Source organism: Staurois parvus, unplaced genomic scaffold (assembly GCF_062004578.1).
Source record: "Staurois parvus isolate SC_StPar_1 unplaced genomic scaffold, SC_StPar_1.0 ptg000195l, whole genome shotgun sequence".
Lineage (NCBI taxonomy): Eukaryota > Metazoa > Chordata > Amphibia > Anura > Ranidae > Staurois > Staurois parvus.
Window position 1 is genome coordinate 8,536,262 of NW_028317991.1, and position 17,674 is coordinate 8,553,935.

General features: G+C 44.0%; 1 protein-coding gene across 2 annotated transcripts in view; it reads right to left on the reverse strand.

Annotated features, from left to right (window-relative positions):
* Window positions 1–2,341: 2,341 nt before the first annotated feature.
* LOC149461689 (carbonyl reductase [NADPH] 1-like) overlaps window positions 2,342–17,674 on the reverse strand; it is a 33,666-nt gene continuing 18,333 nt past the window's right edge. For both annotated transcript variants that reach the window (XM_089677931.1, XM_089677932.1), the window contains exons 2-3: window positions 10,233–10,340; window positions 2,342–4,200 (exon numbers count right to left, since the gene is read on the reverse strand). In XM_089677931.1, the coding sequence (XP_089534057.1) occupies window positions 3,764–4,200; window positions 10,233–10,340 (545 nt within the window). In that variant the 3' untranslated portion in view covers window positions 2,342–3,763. The remainder of the gene's footprint in view (window positions 4,201–10,232; window positions 10,341–17,674) is intronic.

Below are 17,674 nucleotides of genomic sequence, written 5' to 3' on the forward strand. Positions count from 1 at the left end.
ATATCCAAGTACCGCCCAGCACGCACACTCCGCTCCTCACAAGACCTCCTTCTCTCTAGTTCCCTGGTCTCCTCCTCCCATACCCGCCTCCAGGACTTCTCCAGGGTGTCACCTATCCTCTGGAACTCCCTGCCCCAACCCATCAGATTATCACCTACTCTCCTCTCCTTTAGGCGCACCCTGAAAACCCACCTCTTCAGGGAAGCCTACCCCACCCCCCGCTAACTTGCCGACCTCCCCCACTCTTCCTACCACTCCATCCCCCACAGCTATCTCCTCCTGTACCACTATCCCCTCCCTCCTAGATTGTAAGCTCGAAAGAGCAGGGCCCTCAATCCCCTCATGTTTTGCATTGTATTGGTATTGTTCTGTCACCCTTTGTAATGTACAGCGCTGAGCGAACCATTGGCGCTTTATAAATACTGTATAATAATAATAATAACAACCTCATACGGAGCAAAGAAAACGGTTTATTTTACAGGAATAAAATAAAAAGAAAAACATAGCTGCAAGTTTTAAGGTAACAATTGTGACCTGGCCTTTTGAATTTGTCCATCTTCTATCAACTTATATTTCTTTGTTGCCTGTGGTCATTTCTTACCTTTACATCAGAGTCCCCCCTTATATAACAGCCCTCCCTGTGGATCAGAACCCTCTACTTCCCCGTAGAGAAGAGATACCCTTTAGATCAGAGTCCCTCTTTAGATCAACCCCCCCTTTAATCAGAATCCCCCCATAGATAACAGCCCCCTCCCCTCCAGATCAGGAGTCTCAGAATTCCCCCTTGCACCTGGAGTCCCCTTTTAGATCATACTCTTCCCTCAAATTAGAGTCTTGCCTTGCAGATCAGAATCTTTCCCTGTATAACAGTTCCACGTTAGATCAGCATCCCCCTTAGATTAGAGTACCTCCAAAGAGCAGAGTCCCTGTTTAGATCAGAATCCCCCCTTAGAGTCGGGAGAGGGCGCTGGAGTCAGGGTGTGGACCTGTTCTTCACAGAGTAAGTTTCATCTTGGTGTGCATGCATGCCATTAGGTGCTAGGATGCCAGCAGTCCTAGCAACCAATAACAGCAGAGAAAATGGCTGTAGGGAAGAAGTGGAGAGCATTGGCAAAGTACACTACCAGGAATCCTCAATAGGTGCCATGCACACATTGTACCCTTTGAGGCTATGCCACTGTGTTCTCAAGGGAAGCCCCAAGAAGTAGACCGCATGTTCTAAAGTCAAGCAGGCTCAAGAGCATATGTATGTAATACTCATTGGTAAGAAGGTCCTCCAGGGGAGCAGTCCAGCGTGTCCTCCATAAATATTTATTTTTCCTTTATTTCTACCATGTTTACCTATGCCATTGGTGTAAAATACTCTCCCATCCAAAAATTGCTAAAAAAAAAAAAATAAAAAAAAAAAATGATCCCCTGAAACATTATGACCACCCGCTATCATCTGTCTACACATGAACTAGACCTTAGAAGGTATGCTGTGGTATCTAGCACCAAACTGGAAGCAGCAGATCCTTTAAGTCCTGGAAGTTGAGAGGTGGGACCTCCATGGTCTTGATTGATACTCATCATGCTCCAGTTCTCTTTATACACCTTGACTACTGAGTACACACATGGTTCCATATGATTATTTGGTCATGCACACGTATTCTCCATGTTTGTGAAGTCCATTTGGAGCCATGACACTGTGACATAATGATGTATTGTCATTCCTCATGTTTGCCTAGCTTTACTAAAACACTGGGGTTGGTTGATTTACTAAAGGCAAATAGACTGCGCACTTTCCAAATGCAGTTGCACTCATTTTCCCCAGAGCTTAGTGAATGTCGTGAAGCTTCATTTTGTAAAAAAAATACCCAATAAGCTGCAAAAAAATAGAAAAAAAACCCCCAAAAAAACAACAAAATGTTTGCTTGCAAGATTGGATGATGAAAATCAGCAGAGCTTCATCACATTCATTACTCTCTGGGCTAAAATGAGTGCATCTGCAATTGCAAAGTGCACAGTCTATTTGCCTTTAATAAATCAATCCCATAGTGTAAGCATTATTAATGCAATAGCAGAACCAGAGGCGGACTGACCATTGGAACACTCGGGCACAGCCCGAGGGCCCAGGGTCAGTAGGGGCCCCATGAGATGCCCCTGGTACCTTTCATTTGCTTTTTCATAGGCTTTTTTGGGTGTTGGTGAGGACACAGGGGCCCCATGATCCCCTATTGCCCGGGGGCCCCATGAGTTGTCAGTCTGCCCCTGAGCAGAGCACATAAAATGAATGACAAACTTATACGAAAATCTCCATTTCTCATTAGGCCGTTAAAGGAATGTATATTCACACATGCCATTTTGTTATAATATTTTTATATTTTTTGTCAGGTTCTACATTTATATTTTAAATTGGTAATGAATATTGATAATATATTTCACTGAGTTTGTCTGCAAAACAGTATTTTATGACATTTATTCTTGTTTATGAAATATGTAATATAAGCCACAGTTTTAACAAATTATTTATTACTACAAAAAAAAAGTATAGGAAAGGCAGGTTAATTCACATCAACATCAATAAGTGCTTTCAGTGACTGAAGAGGTTCTCACAGAGAGGGGCTGTTCAGTGATACACAGCTCTAAACTCATTACCTTCCATGGAAGAGCCAAGAGCGAGGGCTGTGTGAAGGTCTGAGCCTTTGTCTGAAATCAATTGTACTGAGCTGGGTCAAATGTCAGGAGTGGTCCCATACCAGATATTCCTGGAAAAAGGAATATCTAAGCAGCCTTTCTCAACATTTTTACCCCAGAGAAACCCCCAAATAATTTTAAGGTTTTGGGGAACACTTACTGAAATCAACTAATCTGGGTCAATGGGAAAAATACCTCATCATATTGGTAGTCATTAGGATGAATAAAAACCTTACAATGGTCATTAAAATACCACCCTTACCGATCGCGTTAGAAGGTCATTGGTGTAATGTTGCTGGCTTTGCCAAATGGCATTGGCTCATTCAAAAAGGAGGTCAATCAGCCACAGCTCAAGGAACCCCTAGCAACCTCTGGAGGAGAATGGCTGATCTACAGCAATATCTCCCCAATCAACCAGGTGGTTTCAGCATTGATAGATTTCTGATAAGAGATCAGACCTCACAAAGCTTGACATGCACTTTTCATATTGCAATTGAAAATGCCCAATCCAACCTGATGGATTTTTTTTTTTTTTTTAAATAAACAAAAATGATAGCACAATCATATGCGAAATTTCGGTTTTTCGATCAACAGAATGTTCGGTTTTTGACTATGGCCTGCCTAATGCCTCATACACACGATGAGAATATCGGACAAATGATCATCCTTTTTTTGCATGCTAGTCTCCATATCGAAAATGAAAAGGGTACTAAATTTACAAAAATTCTCATATGAAAGAGAAGAATTTCGAAAGCGATGTCATGTATTGTATTGTATTTTTGGACGACTACTGAACTGATTAAACAAAAATCATATGATCTGGTATCACACAAGAAAGATTTTCGCTCTTCGGATATTGTCGCATGAATACTCGTAATCGACTCTCGAAAGCTGTATACCAAAGATCAGATTTTTGGACGATTTTCTTATAGTGTGTACGGGCTTTAAGTTAATGAGTTGAAGGCTGTTTATCACTTAACTATCCTCCATCTGTAAGAAGAAAAGGACTGTTCCAAAGAACTTCTTTTAAGGCCTACAGAGATTATGAAGACGTGGTCACATGGTCAGATATGTTTGGAACTGGCATCTACCATGCCAACACTTTCTTCTCACTGACCAGCTCTCCATATGGTGAATCAACAGACTCTGGAAGAAGAGCAAGATAGACCGGGGTCTCGGCACCTTCATCAGGAGACTTGGTTGCATTGGGACCAGCCATATCAGTCCTCACCCAGCCTGGGCAGCAGGCGTTGAGGATGATTCCTTCTCCTTTTCTGGTCTCTTTCAGCTTGCGTGCCTGGATCCTGGACAGCACGGTCACTCCTATTTTAGACATCCCGTAAGCAGTGTTTGCCCAACCTTTCTCTTGATGGACTCCGTTCTTGGCATCTTCTACAAATTTCTCCATAAGCTTCACCAGTTCCCCCTCAGTGATGGTATCACTGCGGAATTTTTCCTGAAACTCTCGGCTGCACTGCGCCAGAGCCCTGGGGCTCACCATACTGGACACATTTACCACTCGCCCTATCAAAAGAAAATAAACAAGGGACATTATAGCGTGTTATCAGAGGAGACTCACAGCCAGTTTTGTAAAGTTACTTCCTGTCCTTGGGTGACAACGCTCACTCGCTGTACTGTACTGTACTGTATCTGTGAGGAAGCAATGTTGTTACCCTAGGACAAAGGCAACAGAACACCCCTTCCCCGTCATCTGTATCAGATGGGGGGAGGTGTTCTGTAGTCCACAGAGGGAAATTTATCAGCTCAATAAGCAGGATCAAACAGGCATTTTTCACTTATTGATCAGATATAACAAATTGCTATTAGTATATATTAGAAGTTCCAGAAAGGTAGCAAACATGTTAAATTTGCTGAAGAGTTACCATACACTTTAAAGTGAACCTCTCACACAACTATGCAATTCAAATACATGATTAAAAGATAAGTTTTTCTAAAAAAAAAAAAAAAAAAAAAAATGCACATTTATCATCATTTTTTAATTTTTCTTAGGAGCCTGTAAAGCATTGCACTCACGATCAGCAGATGACGGGTGTAATCACAGGCTCCTGCACACTGTCCGTGTATCTGTCTGCTAGTACCTTGTATGGAGCTCCACAATGAAAGGAAGACTCAGTGAACCACTAAACTAACTCACTAGCGCCTGGGTAATTAATTGGGAACGACAAGTCATCAGCCGCTAAGGGCGGTGGTACTTGTAGTTCATACATTCACAGATGGATGAATGACATGGCCTTGTGAGGGGAACCCCACCTGGCCGTGTTCTTTTCAAATTGTGACAGCGGGTGCGGGTGATCCCTGATCCACTGTCACACTGATCGGAAGGGGGAGGAGGGAAAATTGGCGACAGGTTGCAGGAGTGAGAAAATGTTACATGTTCAACCCTAAAAACAGGTGGAACATGTAACATGTTCCCAAAGGGGAACTTAGCCTTTAAATAAAACACACTTAGAGGCAACCTTAAAGCAGAGCTCCAGTCAAAATGTAAAAAAAAAAATGAAAGTCAACAGCTACAAAAACTGTAGCTGCTGGCTTTTAAAAAAACATACACCTACCTGTCCCTGGATCCAGCGGTGTCCTCACCGCAGCCGGTTTCACCGGTCGTCCTCTCTTCCCGGCTCCAGAATCCTAATTGTGGGCAACTGGCTGTGACAGCTTGCATCTTCGCAATTAGGTGCCCACTGTGCATGTGCACCTCATGAACGGTCCTGTAGTCTGCTAGGACCTGTCACCTGTCCCAGAAGACTACAGGGAGGGGGGGAAAAACTTCTGTTTCCGGTCGCCTAGGCGATCACAGAGGAAGTGGAAGCGGGTACCTGTCAAAATCAGGTACCCACTCCCCAAAGGTGCCAATCCTTAAAAGGCCTCAAAGCGGAACTTCCCCTATTGGGTGGAGCTCTGCTTTAAGTGAAAATGTCAAAACAACCAGCATTTCCAGATTTAAAGTATAACTAAAGGCAAAACCTTTTCTTTTTTTTGTAGTGGAGAGGGGTTAGAACACCAGTCAGTTTTTATTGCCATCTGTGTCTCTGTTAGGGAGCTACACCCTCTTTATCTGTCTTTTCCAATAATTTTATTAGATTTTCCAATAGAAATGTAACAAAAGAATTTGATTATTACATCTGTAGAAAATAGCCTTCATGTATGGCGTATGGATGTGTACATCAACAAATTAGCCAAAAAAGGCGACATATTATCAACAATAATTATTCTCTATAAACATAGTCCCTCTCTATTTGTCTTTTTACTGTTATCATTGAAAGTCAAAATAGAAGAAAATCCCAAATTGTTGGTTTACCCAGAACAGTAGTGAGAGGGAAAATCTTCCAATGGGGACACTAGTTCTGGTGACAACCAGAGATTTCCTCACTTTGGAGGGATTTCCTACCACTTCCTGTTTTAGTTCTGGGACAGGAAGTGAAGGGAAATCTCCCCCAATGGGGACACAAATGGAAAAATAAATTGACAGAGGTTATAACCCTCCCTTACTCTATACAAAATGAAGCACAAGTTTTGCCTTTTGTTCTTCTTTCAGGGCAGCTGAAAGGATCAGCAGTAATGATTCTTCCCATAATCGGCAAGTATGAGTACCGATACTTGTGTTCAAGTACTCACCGATAGCAATTACTGATACCGTTCGGGTCCTTTCACACGGAGCGGACCTGTTTATCGGATCCGCTAGCTCAGTGGGGGATCTCTCTGCTGAGCAAGCGGATGACAAGTCCCTATCCCCTCCACTGCTGTAGAGCAGACACAAAGCTGCTTGCTCTCCTCAATGGATGGTCAGATGAAAAAATGGACCGCCTGTCTGTTTCCATCCAACCCGATCCGATTGGACAGAAGGGGAATTGGATCCCCATCCTTCCCTTTTTTGTGGGTCAGATTGGATGTCGGCGGGTGTAAACGGACACATGCCCGTTTACACCCGCCCAGGGGCGGACTGACCATTCGAGCACTTGGGCACTGCCCGAGGGCCCAGGGTCAGTAGGGGGCCCCATGAGATGCCCCTAGTACCTTTCATTGGCTTTTTCATAGGCTTTTTTGGGTGTGGGTAAGGACACAGGGGCCCCATGATCCCCTATTGCCCGGGGGCCCCATGAGTTGTCAGTCCGCCCCTGCACTCACCGCTCCATAGAGGAGGATGGAGGTTCTGATCGGGTCCGCCTGAAAAACAGGCAGGCGGACGCGATTGGAATGTTCATGTGAAAGAGGCCTTCCAGTGCAAACTTAGCCCACACAAAATGAATGGGCTCAAATCACCCTGCAAAGACTTGCATGTGATTTGAACAGGAATGAGGTGAGACTCCTGTCCAAATTGAATGCGGTTTCCCCCGCTCCTGTTTGACCCCAGATTGAAGTCACTATGACAAGCCTAGGTTCACACAGGAGTGGTGTAAAAAACTCTGAGGAAGGGCGTTCGACTCCCGAAGAGCGTTCACATTTTAGCTGAGGAAGAATGCTGTCCACGATTGGCACCTTTGACTTCTTGTCTCTGTTTTTATGACCTTTATGGCTTGTGATTATGTTTATGCACCTTTTTAATAAATGTATAGTTTTTGCATTAATGCATGAGGAGAGTGCACCGTTTTGTTTTTTTCTGAGAATATTATCTATGTCAGGACAGACATGATCCACACAGACCTATGCCAGCCATACATACATAGACTTCTCAAATAGATTCTGCTTAGAGATTGTTTAGGCCCCTTTCACACGGGCATTCCGTTTTTCATCATCCAAGAAAAAATGGATCAGTTCACATTAGTTTTGCATCAGTTTATATCTGTTTTTTCATCCGTTTACATCCATCTTCATCCATTTTTTGAATGTTTACATCTGTTTTTTTTTTTAAATGGAAGAAAAATAGGGTTTTCTTCCATGAAAAAAATGGATGTTATCGGATGTGGACATTAACGGATGTAAACAGACGATTGTCTGTTTACATCTGCTTAGTCCATAGAAATACATGGGTGTCCGTTTTTCATCCGTAAACGGACAGATGAAAAATAGACATATGGAACGCCCGTGTGAAAGGGACCTTAGTGTGGATCTCCTCTGCCATCTATTGTATTCAAGCCGCCAAGACACCCATAGCTGCTTGAACACTCGAACAGTGACTGCTTTTGATTGGCCAACAATTTTCAACGCAGCTCCTTCAATTTTTCAGTAGTAGTTTGAAAAGCTGGGTGGGGCCAACAGGGCCACCTATCAGCTGATTTGGTAGGAATCAGGTGACATTTTTCCTGTTTAATGCCAGCTTCATATCTGCGACAAATGGCCCAAATTGCAGCCGATTTGGATGAAATTAGGCCCTAGGTCACCTTGCAAGCACCACCTAACCTGACCAAAGACGATTTAAAGATCGACTGAGCCAAGTGGAAAATTATCAGCTATGGCTGCTGAATATAAAATAGTTGGAAATGGAGATTTCTCCATCTATGCCGTTTAGCATGAATGGGGGAAAATCAACTGAACAAGAGAAAATGGAGCCATGTATGGCTAGCTTTAAACTTGGGAGTGCATTTAAAAAGAAGCGGTGTGGTCACTTTATAAGTGCCATTCCCTACACAGTGTGTGGACAGGCTTAGGAGTCAATGCAGTAGCGCTGTTATATAGAAAATAATCAATGTATGAGTATAGACAGAGGGGAAGGGGGCAGGTGGAGTTCTGTAGTTCACAAGGCAGACCTGACACCGCCGGCTGGGATTTCAGAACAGAAGGAGCTCTGTGCTGTCAGTCCAAACAGGAAATCAGCATTTCTGGCAAATCAATTATTTTTCTGTACTTAAAGTCTTTTTAGAAGGATTAAACATGGGGAAAAGAGCATATATTGCAGAGTTGTATTGAATAGGTTGTTTAAAGCGTTTTTCAGGGCAAAATAATAAAACATTTTTTAAAGGATAAGTTCGCCTTTGGGAACATGTTACATATTGCACCCATTTTTAGGGTGGAACATGTAACTAGTGATGGGCTGAACACCCCCGTTTGGTTCGCGGTAATACCAAACAGAGGGGACAATTCAGTAAGCGGTATCTTACCGCATCTGCAATAAGATACTGTACAGCTACTAAAAACAGCTGAATGTAAAAAGAATTGCCAGCAATAAAAAAAATAAAAATAAATAAAATATATGCATGGGGTCCCCCCCCAGACCCCTTCGGTTCCAGAATGGATTTTAAAGGGAACACCCACATCAAATTTTCTTTAAAAAATGGCGTGGTCCCCTCCAAAATCCATACCAGATCCTTATCTGAGCATGCAGCCCGGCAAGTCAGGAAAGGGGGGGGTGCGTGTTGATGGGGACAAGGGCCTCTTCCCCACAACTGTTGCCAGTGGTTGTGGGGGCCTGCGGGTGGGGGAGGGGGGCTTATGGAAATCTGGAAGCCCCTTTAACAAGGGGGCCCCCAGATCCTGCCCCCCCATGTGAATAACTATGGGGTACATGGTACCACTACCCATTCACAAAAAAAAAAAAAAAAACGTGTAGTGGAAAAATGACAGGAGACATTCTTTGACAAGTCCTTTATTAAAAACAAAAATTTAAAATAAGTCCCCTGAAGTACATCCAATGTCAATCACGATGCCCACGCCGACCCAAAAAACCCGCAAACGCTCCACTCTCAACACTGGCTCCCACCGGCTAAAAGCTGCGACGGGATAACAGTTCCTAAATAGTGTGATGATGTCACAATGGGGCGGGTGTCACCCCCGCCCCCCTTGTGACGTCATCATGTGCTGTGATTGGCCAAAGCATTGTACCTGACCTGTGGTCGGGTGCATTGCATTGGCCAATCACAATGACCTGTCAGGGTGCAGTGCATTGTGGGGTGCAGTGGACGAACATACAGCCCAACACTACATGTAACACGTTCCCACTCCTGCAGCTCTCCCCCTGATCCCCCTCCCCGTGACAATGGACCAGGGATCTTCTACCTGTATCCACTGTCACAATTTGAAAAGAACACAGAAGTGCAGAGTTCTGTGAATGAATGCCTACAAGTATCATCAGCCTTTGTGGCTGATGCAGGGTTGCCACCTCATCCCTTTAAAACTGAGCACATATTAATTATACAGGTTCTGGGGCTGATTAAGGTGCTAATTAAACTCACTTAGTGCCTTATCTGCATTAAATCAGCCTCAGAACCTGTGTCATAAATATGTGCTCAGTTTTAACGGAATGAGGTGGCAACCCTAGGCTGACGGCTTGAAGTTTTCTTGTAGTACTGACTGTACAGCTGGTGAACTCTCTTGAGCTTTCTGGACTGAAGTAACTACCTGCCCGTATCGAAGGTACGGGCAGACAGCTACACTGAGTCTGCAGAGGAGCCTGACATTGCATCCGTGATGATGATGATCTGCTGATCACGGGTGCAATGCTCTCCAGGTTCCCAAGAAAAAAAAAAAAAAAAAAGTTAATGCACATTTTTTTTACCTTCAAAAAAATTTGCATTCATTATTATTTATTTATTTATTTTTTTGTAAGGTAAACCTATCCTTTAAATAGCCCTTTATCATCCCATAGACTTTACACAAAAACTTACCATGGGGTTTAATGAGAGGGAGAAGCTCATGGCAGACGTCAAGAGTGGCAAAAAAGTTGGTTTTAAGAGTAACCTCAGCCTGGGTGCCAAATGGGGTCGTATCGGCAACTGGGAAAAAAACAAACAAAAAAAAACAGATTTGTTAGGCATTTCCCTGCAAGTAGCTTACATTTCAGCAAATTTAAAAAAAAAAACATTTAAAATAAACAGAACTAAAATAAAAAATGAGAGAAGGTAGAGTTCATGTAGTAGCATTTACAATCACTTTAAACAGAATCACAGTATTTTTCGCCCCATAAGACACACTTTTTTCCCCCCAAAATAGGGAGGAAAATGTCAGTGCGCCTTATGGAGCAAATGTAAAGCGGCCGGTCTGGTATTTCTGCCACCACCATGTCAGAATATCAGGCCGGCCACTCAGCTCAGCTCAGAAGAGCTGCAGGACCTTACCTGTTCCTCGCTCCAGCGGTGCAGTCTTCCCGCGGCGGCTTCTATGACAACCGGGTGCCCACTGCGCATGCGCGAGAAGCGCTGCGCTTTGTGAATGGTCAGGTGTCTTCTGGGACAGAAGGCTCCAGGCCATTCACAAAGAGCAGCGCTTCTCGCGCATGCGCAGTGGACACCTGGCTTTCACAGAAGCCGCCGCGGGAAGAAGAAGGAAGGACAACTCCGCGGAAGTGGGAGCGAGTACCTGTCAAATTCAGGTACCCGCTCCCCCTCCCTCCCCAAAGGTCCGCAGTCTCCGGTCATCCCCTGTACTGTGTCCGCAGTCTCCGGTCAGCCCCTGTACTGTGTCCGCAGTCTCCGGTCAGCCCCTGTACTGTGTCCGCAGTCTCCGGTCAGCCCCTGTACTGTGTCCGCAGTCTCCGGTCAGCCCCTGTACTGTGTCCGCAGTCTCCGGTCAGCCCCTGTACTGTGTCCGCAGTCTCCGGTCAGCCCCTGTACTGTGTCCGCAGTCTCCGGTCAGCCCCTGTACTGTGTCCGCAGTCTCCGGTCAGCCCCTGTACTGTGTCCGCAGTCTCCGGTCAGCCCCTGTACTGTGTCCGCAGTCTCCGGTCATCCCCTGTACTGTGTCCGCAGTCTCCGGTCATCCCCTGTACTGTGTCCGCAGTCTCCGGTCATCCCCTGTACTGTGTCCGCAGTCTCCGGTCATCCCCTGTACTGTGTCCGCAGTCTCCGGTCATCCCCTGTACTGTGTCCGCAGTCTCCGGTCATCCCCTGTACTGTGTCCGCAGTCTCCGGTCATCCCCTGTACTGTGTCCGCAGTCTCCGGTCATCCCCTGTACTGTGTCCGCAGTCTCCGGTCATCCCCTGTACTGTGTCCGCAGTCTCCGGTCATCCCCTGTACTGTGTCCGCAGTCTCCGGTCATCCCCTGTACTATGTCCGCAGTCTCCGGTCATCCCCTGTACTGTGTCCGCAGTCTCCGGTCATCCCCTGTACTGTGTCCGCAGTCTCTGGTCATCCCCTGTACTGTGTCCGCAGTCTCTGGTCATCCCCTGTACTATGTCCGCAGTCCCTGGTCATCTCCTGTACTGTGTCCGCAGTCTCTGGTCATCCCCTGTACTATGTCCGCAGTCCATTGGTTCTGAATATTTTTTTTCTTGTTTTTCTCCTCTAAAACCTAGGTGCGTCTTATGGAGCGAAAAATACGGTAACTGGTTTAGTGTCACATTGTATGTTGATGGCCTAAAATCTGTCCCCTAAGCCCCGGTTCACACTGGTGCAACTTATGTGATTTGACAGTTCCGAATGGCATAGCAAGTCGCACCCTATTGTCAGCAATGGAATCATTCAAATCGGTGCAATTCTGACTAGTTCTTGCACTATTTTTGGTGATTCAGGTGCGACTTGTATTGACATCTGTGCATGAAATCGCTTAGATGTCAGGCCAGCTGCATATGAATTGCATCGGGTCCGCGGCTTTGAAATCGTGCTACTTCAAGTGAAGAAGCATGGGTTTAAATGTCACATTTAGTGAGAACCAGGGCTAATTTTACTTTGTAAGCAATGCTGAAAAAAACCCCAAAAAACCTGCCTATAGAGCAGGGGCGGACTGACCATTTGGAAACTTGGGCACTGCCCGAGGGCCCAGGGTCAGTAGGGGGCCCCATGAGATGCCCCTGGTACCTTTTTCATAGGCTTTTTTGAGTTTGGGCAAGGACACAGGGGCCCCATGATCCCCTATTGCCCGGGGGCCCCATAAGTTTTCAGTCCGCCCCTGCTATAGAGTCCTATGTATAAACCTGCTCCAAACAAGCAATTAAAATTGTAACAATTTTTTAAAAATTATTTTATAGTATGCTATATGAATGGAAATGAACATAGTAAAGACAGAAAATCTGTGCATCCCTGTGCAGAACACGGCCCTGCATCTAACTGCCTAAGGAGAAATTTAATAGGAATTTAAGCATCTCCTCCTCCATAGTGAGCTGAGCCTTTTGGATGTTTCCAAATAAAACCGTTTATTCTTCCCCCCCCATCTAGAAATGCAGTGTCACCCTGACTGTGTGCTGCACCAGAACCTGAAAATCTTGTTTCCTTGTGGAATTCTGGACTTGGTTATAGTTGATGCTACAACATGCTTCAAATAAACCATTTCATGATGTTGTAGCATCAACACAGCCAAAAATGTTAGAATAAAAGCTGCAAGCATTCCACTGCTGAACAAGAAGTAGAATTCTATGACCATGAAGCAGAACTCTGAATTGAATCTGTATTTTTAGCAGATGAAAATATAAATTCATTATGCATTGACCCCTAATTCACGCAGTTCAATGCAATATCACATAGGCATTAATGTGTTATTGCTTACGGCAACCCATTCAATGCACCACAATTTATTACATATGACACATGCCCTGCTGAGTCACATTCAGAGCTTTCTAATCAGCGGGGAAACCTCAGCAATGTTACCGCTTCCCCACAGACAGCAAGAGTACTTTTCTGCAGCTGCTGGCAGAAGACAGGCTTTTTCTACTAAGGCCCCATGTACACGGGACACTTCTGAACGATGGAAACTGACTGCTGGAAAACGTAGGTTTAAAAAAGTCTGTTTAGCATTTACAAGCGTTTTTTAAAGATAAGCACAGGAGAACCTCCCAAATGCCCAGAATGCAGTGAAAAGTGGTAAATTATTAACTATTTCAGCCTGTTTCAGAGAAATACAGAGAGTAGAAGCAGAGACAGCAGTATGTGTTGAGATTAGCTTAGGAGTTAGTTGCTCATTAACATTTCTTTTGTTACCAAGGGTGGGAAAGGTGTCTGGTGGATTGAGTCAGTAAGGCCACCTGGCAAGGGGTCTTCATGAGGAATTTGAGCTGTGAATTGGCATTAACATATCTTTTGTTTCCAACAGTGGGAGAGGTCTGAGGTGTGGATTGGTCATTACAATGTGTGACAAGCTTGGTGGGAACATCCTGTGTTCAGTGTTTTGTCCATTTGAGTACCTTGAAAACGCTTTGCATGCATTTTCCATGATGAAAAAAAGGCTCTGGACAGCATCGGGAACTGGAAGAGTTAAAAAAAAAAATTCAAATACAAACGCATTTAGCGTTTGAAACGCTGAAAAAAATCAACTGCTGAACGCAAGTTTTCTGCATTCAAACAAACCACTGTAAACGCAAAATGCCTGTAAATGACTGTAAACGATGATGTGTACATGGACACATAGGAAAACATTAGGGAGAGTTCAGGGGCTGCTGGAAAAAAAACGCTGAACAGCTCCTAAACGTGAGTTTAATGAGCTGCAGTGTACATGAGCCCTAAGAAAGAAACAACTGTAAATCACTTAACACCTGATTTGACCTGAACACCAGCAAAAAAAAGTTTTTGTCCATTTGTAATGAACAAAAAAAAAAAAAAGAAAAAAGAATGAACACTAGTGAAATGTGTGCAATTATGTAATATTCTTACATTTTGTACCACCACCTCCTCCCTTTAGATTGTAAGCTCCATGAGCAGGGCCCTCTTCCTTCTGTATTGAACTGTATTGTAATTGTACTGCCCCTTTATATTGTAAAGCGCTGTGTAAACTGTTGGCGCTATACAAATCCTGAATAATAATAATTTATTCCCCCCGTGTACAGTACAGTCAGCACCAAACAGCCACTGATGAAATTTACAGTTCCAGCTGGAGTACAATGAATGCAAGGTGTTCTGTGATTGGAGAAGGTTGTGACATTCATCTACCCCTCTTCCAATCGCAGACTGCCTTCCATTCCCTGAAAAAAATGAAAAATGCATTTGGAAGAGACCAACTTGTAAGCGAGCAACCTGCTATGACTAGAAGTCATCCGGTTCATCACATCTATCAGGGTAATATCCTCAAGGTAAACTTCACATTATTCCAGGTCAGGAACTCGGGCAATCGCACACGTTCCCGACACGCAAGAGAAGCATGCTGCTCTTTAGCAGATGCGGAGGTACCATTAATTCTTAGTAGCGCTCCCATGCATTGGCAAACCACCTGCGTTTCTCACGTGCACCAAACCACACAATTAAAAAAAAAAAAAAAAAAAAAAAGACCTGAAACATTGGGACTAGGCCTTCAAGACTCTCCTCACCAACCCTCGCAATTGTTTAATTTCCACAAAAAGTATTCTCTTGGGGCTGTACCGACCCAACTACCTGCACAAGGTGCTCCAGAGACCCAGGCAATCTCATCAATTTTCTGCGGAGCTGTCTGGAACTATTTGGATACTGGACCACCATACTCCCAATTGTTGAATGCATTGTACTCATCACAACTTCCACAAGACCCTAAAATTGGTATACTGGGCATACATGTAGTTCCTCGGACTCTACAGCTGTGACACAAGGCTGTTTTTGAAGCTGAGAAACTGAAGCACAGAAATGGACCTCACAGCTCCTTCAACATTCACCCAATGGCAAAACGGTGAAAATTACATGTTGGAAAGAGAAAAAAAAAAAAAAAATGATGCCCTCAAAAAGTTCTTTAAACTATGGACATCTTGGTTGTCCTCCCCCATTTTGGCCTCCTCATACAATTCCTTGGTTAGGTTGCTACAATAATCCTGCCAACCCTGTACAGTTTCCGAAATCCATGAGATTAATAATGCCACCTAGGTTTTTATTGTAAATTTCAATATGACGGCACTCTACGTAATACCAGATTATTCTGTCATTAGTCTCCACTGCCATCTCTCTGTAAAAGAATTTGTGCTCCGTCTATGTGTTCTTTATTTCACTCGAGGAAATAGTAACTGGTTTTGAATGTGTGTTTTGTTACACTTTTGTTACCATGTCTGTTTGTGTAAAATCTGGAAAAACTGAACTGACTTCTAATAAAAATGTTAAAAAAACTCAGCCCCTGCTTCTGACCCTTCCAGGAGTTTAGGTGACATCTCCACGCCTCACTACTGTCTCCTGACATAGCTGGGTACTCAAAATCCCACAAAATTTCCCTCCTGCCCAACACAGGATTGCATCCTTGGAGAATTTCAAAGGCCCTGGAGGCAGCAGTGAGAAAGATATTTTATCTATTTTTTGTCAAATCTTTATTTTTGATTTTTAACTAATTCTAGGGTAGGGGTGTAGGCAGGTGCAGTCTTTCTCCATTGTAGGTGGAGCTTGACTGGAGCGGTGCGGCAACCTAGAGAGGAAGTCAGGAGAAACCTGGTTTTTTTATGGTTTCCTGGTCCCTGAAGGCATTGATCCGGTTGGCTACACTACATACAGGTGACCAAGGTTGGCCATCTTGGGACAGTAGAGTCTTAACAAGTCCCTGCTCCAAGGTTTTGGCGTGCATTTGCAAGGTGGTTAGAGTAGGAAAAGAGCACCCATCGGGAATGGATTGTCCAAGCCGCATTCCGCCCTCTGAAGACAGACACTGTCGGTGCATCTTTACCCACTGCATCTCTGCATTGAACAGAACTGTCAGTGTTACCCAGAGTGGCGTTCTCCCGCTGGGGTTGTTTGAAGTTGAGCATTCTCTGCAATACAAGTTTTGAGTTATCTGCAACTGGACTCTATGTCATTACTGCCGCCACACCATGCTGCCCCTACCCACAGAGGTCTTACAGCAAAGCTTTAAGCTGACCTTCTAAAATGAAGAAGTACAAAAAAAAAAATGTATACTAGACATACAGCATGGCAGAAGCCAAACCTTGAACAGAAGTAAAAGGTAATGATTAACAGAAGGAAGCTTTTTTCAGAAAAATATGCTAGCTTTGCAGACATATATACTAGATGGATAGTGCAGCTCTAAAGCCTGGTTTACATGATGAGAATATCAGACGATTTTTTTTTTTTTTGCATGTTAGTCTCATATGAAAAATAAAGAGGTTACTTAAGTTACAAAAGTTCTTGTACGACAGAATACAATTTCAGAAGGGATGTAATGTATTGTATTCTTTCACTTCCAAGCATTCACAGCCTTGGTCACTTGATATTTTTTTACGGAAGAATACTATACTGATTAAAGAAAATCGTTCACTCTGGTATCCTCTGAGAAAAACTGTCGTGCTTGTTCCTTCGGATAATTTCGCATGAACTGCTGTGGTTGGCTCTCAAAACCTGTGTACCAATGATCAGATTACCAGATGGTGGATCCGAAAGCTGTATTTTCTTTAGATATTAGTAACTAGGCATAAGCCAAGGTGACTTTCCAAAGACGTGAAGGATTCCAGAAGCAATATCACTGTTGAAGCAAACAATCTTATGTAAAGGATAACGAGTCTTACATCATGGGAAAGATCAGGTAAGGCATTTTTAAGTTCTCACAGCAGACCATTATAGGGTTGACAGGTGGACGTACAGACGATATTCAATCTAGGGTTGTCACATTTCTTAGAAAACAATACTGGCCACAAGAGAAGTAGCTTGGGTGTGGCTGGGACAATGCATATAAAATCACAGTAAGAATACTTCAAATTTTTTACAACTAACTTTAAAACGGTTTAAAACAAAAACCAGAAATGTATTACATTGCAGCTTACCAGTATGCGGTGGCTGCATTTATTTCTTTTTTTTATGCTTTTGTTCTTTTATTTTTCTCCTGGTGATCAAGCCAGTAAGTCTATTATTTTTCAACAGCTCTGAGCCTGTTCCTCTGTACAGGCCGTCTTTTTCAGAGCTGCAGGAAAAGTGTATGGACTATGAGGCTGCTCAACTCAGGAGTACCTTCAAGCGAGAGCTATAGATTGCACAAATCCGCATAGTTTTGCCACAAAATTAGTGCTCCTTTAGGATGAGTGTAATGGGGACTGACAACCTGCCTGTCAGGGAACGAGAAGATCGCCACGACGCATGAATCTGCACATGCGTAGGATTCCGACAAGACAGAGGCAGGCGGGCACTAGGACCCAGGCGCGCCTGTGACCAATGACAGTGCTGGCAGGTACTAGGACCCAGGCGCGCCTGTCAGTGCCGGGCGGGCTATTTAAGCCAGCTCTTGCAATGCTCACATTGCCGTATGGTCTTA